Here is an 11298-nt window from a genome sequence, read left to right as displayed (position 1 = left end):
AGGTAGCGGAATACGCGGAACCCTGGACAGAACGTGCAACACAGCGGAACGTGAGTGGTCAAAGGAAAGAGAGAAAGTACGGCGGAGATCTACATTTGAAGGAAACCAGCTCAGACATGTCAGGCCGCGGATGATGTCCAAGCACCCTCAACCCGAGAGCTCCAGTTTTTTTTCTCTTCGCCAGAACGCTCGCCTACCGGTGGACACGCGAGCACTTGCCAGCTTGAGCTGCCCAAAGCGTCTGTCTGGTGGGCCGAACAAGCGCCAAACATCGAAAGATTCGGGGCATCAGAGCGACCGTGGGGCAATCGCGTTGAATTCTAACGACAAAGTCCAAATCCAACTTCTGAATCGAAGCCGGCCTTGCAGCACCGCCAAATCCCGACACGCTCTTTTCCATCCATCAGACCTCGTTTCCGAACGCGTTTTTCGAGAAGGATTATGATGTCGACAAGCAGTTATTACCGGCACCAAAAAGCTTTGCCAATGACGAAAACAAGCACGATTGCCGTGCCTTTGGCAAGCCTCAACTGCCAAGTGAGTTGAGAAGATCGAATCTTGAGGTTGAAGGTCAGAGGTTGTGGTCGACCAATAAGAAAGCGTCGTTCCGACAACGTGCTCGAGTCCTTGGTCGGGAAGGCTTCCAGACCTTGCGGAAAGACTTCTCGGCCCTGCATGTGGCGTGGGGTCTGGTGCAGCGCCGATCATTCATCCAGAGACATCATCTCCTTCTTTTTTTTGCTTCCACACGAGCGACGACGACGATTTTTATCGATTTGGTCTTTGTTGCTCTCGGGATTGACTCGTTCGAGTCTTGCGAATCTCGGTAATGGCATCATGCCGTTCCTCTTTTCCGTTTCTTATATCACATACGGTAGTCATGCCTTTGAGCGTCTGTCACAGCGAACGCATGGAGGACGAACGCTCGGTCAGCTCCGCCTAATATATGGTGATCCCGGGGGCCTCCTGGCCAAACTGAGGGGAAACGAGTTGGTGCTCGGCAGGTCAAACCCCTAGGCTTCAGTGACATCCTCGCTCGGGTTCAATTTTCTGGCCTTCGAGATTGATATCCACATCGATGCAGACAACGATAATAGCTTTGGTTGAGCTTCCAGCTTTCATCTCGTTTGTCGCAGACTGAGATTAAACAACGACATGTTCACACGAGCAGTCCCTGGCCGGAGCATGAACCATCTGTTGGAGGTAAAGTGTGTCTGGTTGGAACGGTCCGAGAACTTACCCATCAGTAGCCCACGTGCTTGCATGCTCGGCAGAAGCTTGGTGCTGTGTCGTCTGCCATGGAGTCATGGACGAAATCTTCTTGCCATCGTCCGGAAAGACCGGCACGAGTTGCAGGAGGGATCGTATGCTCGTAGCGGCAGACGGGAGAAAGGTTCGGGAGTGTATCGAATCTGCATGTGATTGAGCTCACCAGCATCGGGTTCGCGAATTGATCAAGCAGCCATGCGAGACGCCTACGGATTTGCAAGAACACGTGCGAACCGTTTGCTGCCCAGAGGCGTTCGAACGTGTGGGTAGCTCTCCAGCAAGTCTGCTAATTCCTCTTCCTGCTTCGCTCGCAGCGTACATGTCACCGCAACCGTAGCAACAGATCAAATCTCGTTGATGAATCCTGTGACGGTACGATAAACGCGCGTTTTATGCATCTTCTTCGTCACCTAGCAGCCCTCGAGATGTCATGTCGCAGGAGTTGGACCCCTGGAAGCCAATGACAAGCCTAGAAACGCCCACACTGTCTGGTCCGGAGAACAAGCCTTCGAAGGAAGCAACCTACACAATCGTCCATGCATGAAGCCACCAAACCAAGCCTTGACGGTCGATTGACATGGTGCCGGGGACCTTATCTTCGAACAGTTGATCGTTCCCTGGGCTCTCCTTGGCGAAAATGAAACAAGCAACACGGCGCGTACGGGCGCTGTCAGTGGCGGTAAGAGGCGCCCGGTAGGCGGCAGGAGCGGTAATGTAGGCGGGTCTGACATCTGGCGCTTGTTTCGACTTCACTTAATCATCTGCCGGTCGTCGACATCTCTTCAGATGCCTTTTGATGCACTCGATTTGTCAACTTCGCCTAGGCATAGATCAGGAGAAACATGTGCGATATGCGTGCGTCCCGCTTACGGTGTCAGCCGTGCTTATGTATCAAGCATGATGTCTCGACCTCTTGGTTGGCCCTTCTCAATGTCTAGCTATGACCGATGGCTGACACATTCCGCTTGAGATGTGGAATGCTCTTCGAAGCTGATCACCTCTCATATCAAGGATCTGTGTCGTTGCACGTTGTGAACAATCGCTCGTTACAACGTTTCGTGATAGATATTCACAATCTAATAGGCATCATTCCATTCGCATTATCGAATACTGCCACCTCTCATGCAGTTCGTCAAACTTTTTTGTGATATTTTTTCTCTGGTCACCTAATTTCCAAACCTACTTCACAATCCTATTTCCTCTCAGGAAGAAGAACGATAATCTCGATCTTCATCATCAGAAGATCATCGCATTACTAGGCATCTCTCTACCCAGCACTACTCAACATGAACAATCCATCTCGCCGATCGACCTTTCACCTATCCCCAACATACATCTCCATTTCAGTTCCAATATCTTACTGTAGGATGGCTAAGTTCCGCAAACATGTTGACACTCGTCATTTTCTACATCTGGTAATAAAATCACTGTGCAAATCCCGCTGTGTACGTTATGGATCATGTCATTGCCAGCTGCCCGTCAGTCCAGTAGCTAAGACGAAGGATGATGAAGTTTACGCTAGTTGCAGGTCTTTGTCATTCAGTAAGGCACGTTCAAAGCTTGTGGACTATCATCTTTGCTTGACAGAGTATATATTCTCCCCAGGTCGCGAGAATCACACCCTGGGTGATGCTCATCAGAAGCAAGAGACGAGCCCAGCGTACCGAAGAGCTAGCCCTTGCTGCAGAGCCGCACTCAATCAGAAACTTCAAAAGGCCAATCGAAGATGCCACAAGCTCAGAAGACGGACAAGAAGACAACGAGAATCTCCCGACTATCTGGTCGATGATGAAGCAGAGGACGTGGAAGCTCTGGAAGACGAAGCTGATCTCGAACGAATGATACAAGCAATTGAAAAACTTAGCTGGTATTGAAGGTCAAGAGATGGCGCCAGACTCTGCCTGCCAGAAGAGATTCCGGATGCTAAGGTTTGTACCTCTCACGGTCCTCTCACAGTTCTCCTATGAAGGCTGAGAGCGTGATAGTCACTGTGGAGATGCAAAACTATCTTAAAAGGTAGGAGAAGCCCACAGAGAGCTACGGATTTCACAACTCTCAATGGGATCCCTCCTAATCCCCGAAGTCACTGTGCATCTTTACAGCTGGGCACATTACAAACCTTAGCACACGTGGAGCTAGCAACGGAGAACGCATATGGAAGGCAATAGTTCTCCAGTATCAGGGAGAACCCTTCAGAACCCCTTACTGCTGCAATCAACTCAATGGCAGACAAGCTCAGATGTGCCCAAAGATTCGAATCAAGATTGAGCTACAGTGTCGAGAAGAGGATACAACAAGCGAAGAAACTTTCCAGAAAAAGCATTTCGAGTGGAGAAGGGTCGTTTTGTCCGCAGATGGCGTTGATGTATACGCACATGGACTGCAACGACCACGTATGCCACACATCAATATCCATGCTGAGCTGATTCAAGACTGCTCGAACGCGAGGGCGAAAGGCCGGCATAGTTAGGGGCGCTGGAGAAGAATGAAGGGTGTCCTGGTTGATGAGCTATTCAGTGAATTCCTTCGTAGGAATGTGTGATTGGAACACAACTTGTGACCTTTTGTAGCTGAATTCCATGACTTGCATCAAGTTGAAAGATGGATGGCGCGCTGTTGAGAGGTCGGTTCCTACTTTTGAAGTTTGAACTGTCTTGTAGCCCCTGGATCATGACTTCGGATTCGATGTACAAATCTCTACTCTCTGTGTATATGCACTTGATATCCCTGTGTTCGAGTCTTCCGTCAGGCGTATTGTCATCTCCATAAGGCTCTTTCGTCGACACGATTCGTGAACAGGACGAGGCTACGGCATCAACGGTGAGTCACAGCAAGATTGAGGAGTCTTGATGTGTAGGTAAGAGAAATATTGTTTTTCATTCATAGCATAACCAGCGTTGCATCTTATTGCACACGCATTGCCTCAGGTCTCTTTGTGGTGGGTCATGATCTTCGTATCATTTCAGTTTACCATCTTGCACCAGCCTTGGGCGCCCTCAGGCTTGTCGTGATGGTCGTCCTCTTTCTTCTTCTAGAACTTGGTCTCCTTGTCCTTGATGGGGAAGTCGGAGCCACTGGTGGACTTCCATTGCTTGCGGATGAAGTCGGAGATTTGCTCGTCCTTGGCCTGCTCGATGGCGGATTCATTGTTCTGGAGGATGGTCAGTATGGGGCGCGTCACAAGTGGGAGGAATGAAAAGTACCTGAGGGCCCTGGCCCAGGAACTTCTCTTGGACAAAGTCGACACCTAAGGATGTGTTAGTATGGTTATAAAGGAAAGATGGATGTGGCTGAGAGCTTACCCTTGTCAAGGTAATCCTCGTTCTTCTCGCTCTCGGGACCACCGCCAGCAGCCGAGTTGAGCTTGTTGCCGATGCCACCGAGGAAGCCACCAGACTCGCCCTGCTGGGTGGGAGCTTGCTGAGCACTGCCCTGCTGAGCAGTCTGCTCGTTGCTGTTACCGCCGGCGAATTTCTTGACAAAGTCCATGGTTGATGAGTCGGTTGGTTGATTTGAGTAGTGTTGTGTGATTGATGATGAGAAAGGAGATCTTCAGGTACGAGTCGGAGGAGGTCGTGTGCTTATGAACAAGAGCAGAAGAGCAGTGTGACGTATCGAGCTGGGCAGGAAGGACCCCGCTATGATCGCGTGAATCGTGGCAGTGCTTCTGTCGTTTCACCTGATCACTTGGCGCTGCTCCGGATCGGTGGGAATGATATGCAAGCTGTTAGTGATTGATGGACCCCTGTGAGGATACTCCCACGGCTTCTGAATACTTTGAACTAACTACTCGAGAGACTACGTTCGGCAATTGCAAAAGTCTGTATACTTCGAGTACGCTCCTATACCATCGTATAGACGAGGGGAAGCTCGTTGTACAACGGCAAGCGAGCGGCATGCACCTAGAGTCTATTTCCTTGTTTTTGGACATCCAAGGTTGGACAGACGGCGGTTGGTGGTCTAGAGCTTGCACAGCCATCAGCATCACAGCTGTCAGCCACATGTCACACCGTCAGCCATCGTATTTCATGCCAACGCAATATCCTCTTCAGATTTGTCCGAAAGTCCATAGCTACTCAAGCATCTTTAGCTATCGAATCTTTGTCAGTCAAGCTGCAGACATGCTCGCTTTTAGAAAAAGGAAAGAAGCTACTCCATGACGCAGAGTTCAAACAAGACAAACACAAATAAATCCCACCTCAATCCTGAAGTCTGGTGAGAGATAGAAGCATTATTTCGTTTGTGCCATTCAATCCGGGCAGCTAGTCTACAATCTCGATCAAGTGCCATCCGTCACCTTACCAGCCTCAAATTCTTTCCGACTCACACACCCGATTCCACAATTACCACCTCCATCTTTTTAACCATGGCGACCCCCAAAATCCCCATCACAGTGATAACCGGCTTCGTTGGCTCGGGAAAAACAACAATGATCCTAAACCTCCTGCCTCAACTCCGCGCCGAAAACCCCTCCTACAAACTCGCCCTCATCAAAAACGAAATCGGCGACTTGAACGTCGACTCCCAACTCGCATCCGCCGCCGAAATGACAGGCGTCTCCGAATTGCTGGGTGCATGTATTTGCTGCACAAACGTTGGACAAATCGGAGATGCATTGAAAGAATTGGATGAGACGTATTCGCCAAACAGAGTTATTATTGAGACGTCAGGAAGTGCAGAGCCGATCAAATTGATGGTGGAGTTGAAGAGGTTGGCAGGGGAGACGGGGAGATACGCATTGGATGGCGTGGTGAGCGTGATTGATGTGGAAAACTGGGATGGGTATGCATCTACTTCGTACACGGCAAAACTGCAGGCTCAGCAGACCGATCTGATCGTCTTGAACAAATGGGAAGGTCTGTCTGAGATGGCGTTTGAGAGGACGTTGGACAAGCTTGGAGATATGGATGTGGACACGCCGCATATCAAGAGTGACAAGGGTTGGATTAGCAAGGACTTGCTGTTCGGTATTGACGAGAGGATGGCTAGAGATTGGGTTGCTTTGAACCAGCAGCATGGCCATGACCACAAGCATGAGCATGGGGATGGGCATAAACACGATCACAACGAGGAGATGGAAGCTTTGAGCGTCACCCTCACCTCTGCTTCTCCATCTACCGCATCTCTGGACACCACGAAGCTCGCCAACCTTCTCAAAACAGCACCCAAAGACGAAGTCTACCGTATCAAAGCTGTCCTGCGTACAACACAAACACCTGCAAACAGCGACGGTACACCAGCAGACGAGGATACCGAATTTGCAACACCAAAGAGATATATTTTGAACTGGAGTTTTGGCCGCTGGATGTGGACATTGGATCAGACCGAGACAAAAGAAGAGCCCGTACTAAGGATGAGCATCTTCACTGGCCGCTACGAAAGCAACAAGTGGCTGAAGAGGGTTGAAGCAAAGACCTACACTGCTTTGACTGATGGCTCTGACTACGAGCTTGAGGTCAAGCGTGTTTTGTAGAGCTGTGAGAGACGTGGTTAATTTATGATTGGAAGCTATAGAATTGGTGCGCACCAGCAGAAGAAGAAGATACCCCTTTCCTTGTTACTCCCCGAATTTTCCTCCATCGTGACTCTGAGCATACATGATTGACTGACTCGACAAAGGACGGGGTAGTTTCTTCCACCTCCTTGCAGTTATGCTTCTACGCTTCTGCTTGCTGACTTGTAACACGGCGAGTTCCTTTGGAGGAGGCCTGCAGCTCCTCAAGTTCAAAGACCCACAATCTTTGATCTCGAACACCAAGCGGACTCTGATCAGATGTGTTGACAAGGCATCCGCCCAATGAAATTGTTACACCGGTTTGTCATGCGTATCGGAACCTGACAGTCGTGTTAGGAGGCATAGAGACATCAAGTGTTGACGGACTTACTGATGGAGGTCACAGCCATGAAGACTCTTCGAACGAGAACCGAGCCACAATCTCCACCGAGTCGGCCCACATATCTTTCGAATCTTCTAGGTGTGGTTGCTGCTGGTTTCCAATATTTCATGAAGCAACACCCTTTTGCTGTCAATCCAGTTCACCGGCTTCCCAGAGCTTTTTGAGTTTGATAACTCCCTTGCGCATTCTCATCACCTCGATCTGGTCCTCCTCGGACAATCCATCAAGGTAGTTGACAGTGCTCCACAACGCCTTGTTCTTGCGCTCGAGGTCCTCACACTCAACCTCTAAAGCCTGAGATTCTATTCTCTCGGTAATCAGACGATCTTCAAGCTCTTCATTGCGCTCCTCGAGGTCCCCGGAATGAGCTTTGGATTCTTTCAGGCGCTGTTCGAGCTCGTCCGTGTATGCGTTCAGTTTTGTGAGTTGATCACTTTCTTCCAAGGCGTATTTCTCCCATTGATAGACGTTGTTGTTGAGATCTGCAATGTTGTTGTGTAGAGTGCGGTTGATGGCTTTCACCTCGTCATACTCGTCCCGAAGGGTCTTGTTGTCTGTTGTTACTTCGTCGTAGTCGTCGCGGAGAGTCTCGTTGTCGTCTATCAAACCATCAATGTCTTTGCGAAGTTGGTCGATCCTGTCCTCCTGGCGCATATGTATGAGCCTGAGTTCCTCATTCTCTGCTCCAACCTCGATTTTGTCTTCTCTAAGCGCCTGCAACTCTTCTTGCAGCGCCTGGAGCTGCTTTTCTGCCGTCTGCTTGGCCTTGTCGTTGAGTACCATTGTGAATGCCACCTCGTGCTAGGATGATGGTCATGCAGGTGAAGAGAAGATGAATTGTGCGTTTGTGAGCTAGGTTGTGAAGGTGTTAGAGGCAGTCAAGGTGTGACGCTGTCGTCGAAAAGGTGGACAGAACTTTGTGGCTGCGCCTTTCTCTCGGTGTGTGATCTTAGAGTGGCAAGATCCAAGAAGACGAATTCGATCACAGAGAGGGGTGGATTATTCGTTTGCAGGGATGCTGTACGAGAGTTGGGGTTTGCGATGATGTTGCGGTAAAGAGAGGCGTCAGATAGCTAGCCAAGCTCAAAGGGTAGATGATACAACAATAGAATGAGTAAAGGGAGATGTAACCATCGACAGCGAAGAACGGAAAAAGAAGGCGCGCTCGATTCACTCACACTACGTAAGCTAGGTGGGTATAGAATAAGATGAGAGGGACGATTTCTTGGTGATAGCTAGTTCTGTCTGCTTTCCCTCTTGAGCTATTTTACATATTGAGTTACTCGGGTCCACTAATACCAGTCTTCCCTTCAGACACCCTTCAAAGACACCATGTCTGTGACACACTCCTGAGGCCTGGCTGCAGATCTTAGTTGTAGAATACTGTTACACTAGTAGTTGCGACGCTTTTGAGATCTCACACGCGACAGCAGCTCGTTTCTGGTGTCTGCACGTCCCACTACACTTGTGAGTACTGGTATCTGCGAGAGTAGTTTTACTGGTGACTTACTGAAAGACGAATACCAGGTAGCCTGTCCATGATGGACACGGCATTCTGCGTCCCACTCCTCTGGATCGAGATGATTCCAGTAATCTGTGTGCTCGTCCAAGAACTTAGGCTGTGTGTGATCCATACAATCAAGGCACATGCCGTCAAAGTATCCCTGGATCTCGGCGATCGCATTTGCGACCACAAAGTGCCAGTCTCTTCCACAGTTTATGCAGATGTTGTGAGATGCAGGCAGACTGAAGTGTTCTTTGAAGGTCTTAAGGTCCTCACAGACTTCGTTGACAGATTTGCGGCTCTGTTGGTCGACGGGCCATCCATCAGTATCTGTAAGTGCCTTGAGGTACTGGAAGACGGTCTTCTCCTTGCAACGACATTTGGCTTTCAACACATCATCCATCGGATTCCAGAGCCATCTAGCTAGAAGAACTCTTAGATGGCCGCGAGCAGAGTTGAGTGCGCCTGTAACTCAGTCAGCTGGAGGAAACGGTTTTGCGAATGCATAACTTACTGATGACACGAGGCGGAACATGCAGATCTGGATGCTTCGTATTCTTGTACTCTTTGACATGAGCAGAATTGTAAACCAGGTATTCGGTGATGAACAGGAAGCCTTCGATGTGGTTGAACTGAAAGCATGGATACAGCAGCTTGGTTCCATGATGGATGCCATTCTTGTCATACCAGAGGCGAAACCGCATGTCAAGGTGGAAGAACTCGATCATAAGGAAACGGTTGGAGGATACGATGGTCCAATCCAAGGTTCAAAGTGCGTGCAGTGACTTCCTCGCCCAGAGTAGACAGTCTCCAGCTTTCGTTCTTGCGGTAGATGGCGCAGAGAATGGCCTCGACTGCAAGGGGGTTGTGTTCGTCCAGGTTGATGATGCTCTGGCCAGCCTCGGCGAACTCGCGCGTCGTCAAGAGTTTCTTGATGACTTCGGACTCAGAGTTGTCAACCAAATACTGGCGGGTGACGTTGAAGTCAACGATAGCTTTGATCTTGTCATGGCCATCTTCACCAGCCTGCAGAGGTTTGTTGTATTCAGTGACACGAAGAGTCAAGTCAAGACCCTCGGCGATAGTGACGACTCTAGGGGCAATACTGTCGGGCGGTGTAGCGATGTTGGTTTCCATAGTGCCTTCGGGTTGTTAGTGATTGGAGGGCGAGGGGGTGGAAGAAGGAAAAGAAGACACGCACTAGTGTGACGTCGGGTGTGAAATGAGAGTGAGGAAGTGTTGAGATTAGTGTGGGCAAAGCGACGAAGCAGGCAGGCGCAAAGAGCAGAAGTGAAGTGGGGGGAGCTGGTCGAGCATGCAGGCGCGTAGTGACTGAAGTGAAGGAGCTCAGCGTTTGGACCTGGCGCGAGATGAGATTTGAAAAGACGAATCTGGCCTCCAAAGATTGTCAGAGCAACAAAAGTCTGATGTTGAACGTCTGAAGGTAGTCGAGAGCTCGACAGGTGGCTTGGTCAGTGCAAAATTCCGCGTGTCGTACAGTCAATCGCACTATTTGAGAATGATGGAATGCGTGTTATCATGTCATCGTCAAAGGTTGAATTGAAAAGGTTATGCTACCTGTACAGGCCCATGCCAGAAGAGCTTCTTGTGCTCAACGCCCAAACGCCATCCATGCATGACGATCGAGCGCTTACGGGCAAGCGACAGGCTCATCGTCCTTGTACTCCTCCTCGCGAATACCGTCCTTGGTGACGACCTTGACGATCATGCCCTTGAAATCGATAGGCAATCTTCTCTTGAGCTCGTCTGTGCACATTCTGAGAATCTTCATGCCTTGCTCAAAAGAAATGTCGGGGTGATGGTGCTTGTCGAGTGTCGAGAGACAGTAGTATTGTGCGTAGCCGTGGGCGGCGTATGGGACAGCGGCGGACGAAGCAAGGTAGTCGATCCAGTGCAGAGTGGGCTTGTCGTTGATTGTGTCGTAGCCGGCCAGCAGGAGGTTGACGGTGTAGGGGCGTTTTGATCTCAGGGCCTTTGCGAGCTCTGTGCGGATGAAGGAGGCGGTGGCTGAAGGATTGAGCTCGATGTCGTTGCGCATGCCGTAGAGCTGGACGTTTGCCTGGACGTATTCGGCGAATTGGACTGCAGGCGAGTGGTCAGAACAGGGAAGTGGCAGGATAGGAAGAGTAGGGCTTGTGCATACTGGTGTCACCAGCCTCGCCAGTCAGGCCCATCAAGATGTGCTTGCTCAGCGGGCGGGTCTTGTCATCCGAGGCCTTGAGGACAGTTGCGCCGCGCATGGCCGCCTTGGAAGCGGCGATGATGGTGAAGTCTTTGCCAGTGATGCCGAGAAGCACGTCCCTGTGAAGCTGTCAGTACAGAGTGGTTGGCAGGGAGCATGATCACGTACATGATGAAGATGGTATATGGGGAGTGTGTTTGATGGAACGATCTGGTTGTTGTATGCGTGCGGCTTCTTAGCTTCCAGGTCGAGCGTCGAGCGTCGAGCTCTTGGACACGGGCGATGATGCGCAGTCGGTCCCTGAACCGCCGACTTTTGCTTGGCGGCCATCTTTTTGATTTCTCCGCAATCAATTATCAACTTTTTTGCGACAAGGTCAAATAATTCTTCTTTGGATCCTTCGCACATCGACTAGGGTCTGTCTG

The 11298-nt window shown here is 50.2% G+C and overlaps 6 protein-coding genes across 6 annotated transcripts; 2 read left to right on the top strand and 4 right to left on the bottom strand.

The window, feature by feature from the left end:
• Positions 1 to 31: 31 nt before the first annotated feature.
• Positions 32 to 445, top strand: M436DRAFT_40119 (uncharacterized protein; the record flags this gene model as incomplete). Its single annotated transcript, XM_013574677.1, has 1 exon — positions 32 to 445. A coding segment is annotated over one exon (414 nt), but the record flags the coding sequence as incomplete, so codon positions are not given.
• Positions 446 to 4300: 3855 nt separating this feature from the next.
• Positions 4301 to 4758, bottom strand: M436DRAFT_61439 (uncharacterized protein; the record flags this gene model as incomplete). Its single annotated transcript, XM_013574869.1, has 3 exons — positions 4301 to 4420; positions 4473 to 4516; positions 4572 to 4758. The coding sequence occupies 3 exons, from the start codon at positions 4756 to 4758 to the stop codon at positions 4301 to 4303; spliced, it is 351 nt and encodes a 116-aa protein (XP_013430323.1).
• Positions 4759 to 5635: 877 nt separating this feature from the next.
• M436DRAFT_40541 (cobW-domain-containing protein) lies at positions 5636 to 6742 on the top strand (the record flags this gene model as incomplete). The annotated part of the gene is made up of 1 exon (XM_013574745.1): positions 5636 to 6742. The coding sequence occupies one exon, from the start codon at positions 5636 to 5638 to the stop codon at positions 6740 to 6742; it is 1107 nt and encodes a 368-aa protein (XP_013430199.1).
• Positions 6743 to 7295: 553 nt separating this feature from the next.
• On the bottom strand, positions 7296 to 7949 carry M436DRAFT_79420 (uncharacterized protein; the record flags this gene model as incomplete). The annotated part of the gene is made up of 1 exon (XM_013575055.1): positions 7296 to 7949. One exon carries the CDS (start codon positions 7947 to 7949, stop codon positions 7296 to 7298), a length of 654 nt encoding a protein of 217 aa, XP_013430509.1.
• A 608-nt stretch (positions 7950 to 8557) lies between these two features.
• On the bottom strand, positions 8558 to 9807 carry M436DRAFT_79419 (uncharacterized protein; the record flags this gene model as incomplete). The annotated part of the gene is made up of 4 exons (XM_013575054.1): positions 8558 to 8625; positions 8677 to 9135; positions 9185 to 9302; positions 9391 to 9807. 4 exons carry the CDS (start codon positions 9805 to 9807, stop codon positions 8558 to 8560), a joined length of 1062 nt encoding a protein of 353 aa, XP_013430508.1.
• Positions 9808 to 10321: 514 nt separating this feature from the next.
• M436DRAFT_79418 (N-terminal nucleophile aminohydrolase) lies at positions 10322 to 11203 on the bottom strand (the record flags this gene model as incomplete). The annotated part of the gene is made up of 3 exons (XM_013575053.1): positions 10322 to 10773; positions 10835 to 10992; positions 11187 to 11203. The coding sequence occupies 3 exons, from the start codon at positions 11201 to 11203 to the stop codon at positions 10322 to 10324; spliced, it is 627 nt and encodes a 208-aa protein (XP_013430507.1).
• Positions 11204 to 11298: the final 95 nt, after the last annotated feature.

Source organism: Aureobasidium namibiae (genome assembly GCF_000721765.1).
Source record: "Aureobasidium namibiae CBS 147.97 unplaced genomic scaffold scaffold_3, whole genome shotgun sequence".
In the NCBI taxonomy this organism is placed as follows: domain Eukaryota; kingdom Fungi; phylum Ascomycota; class Dothideomycetes; order Dothideales; family Saccotheciaceae; genus Aureobasidium; species Aureobasidium namibiae.
Note: the sequence above shows the minus strand (reverse complement) of the source record. Positions and strands in the feature narration are given on the sequence as shown.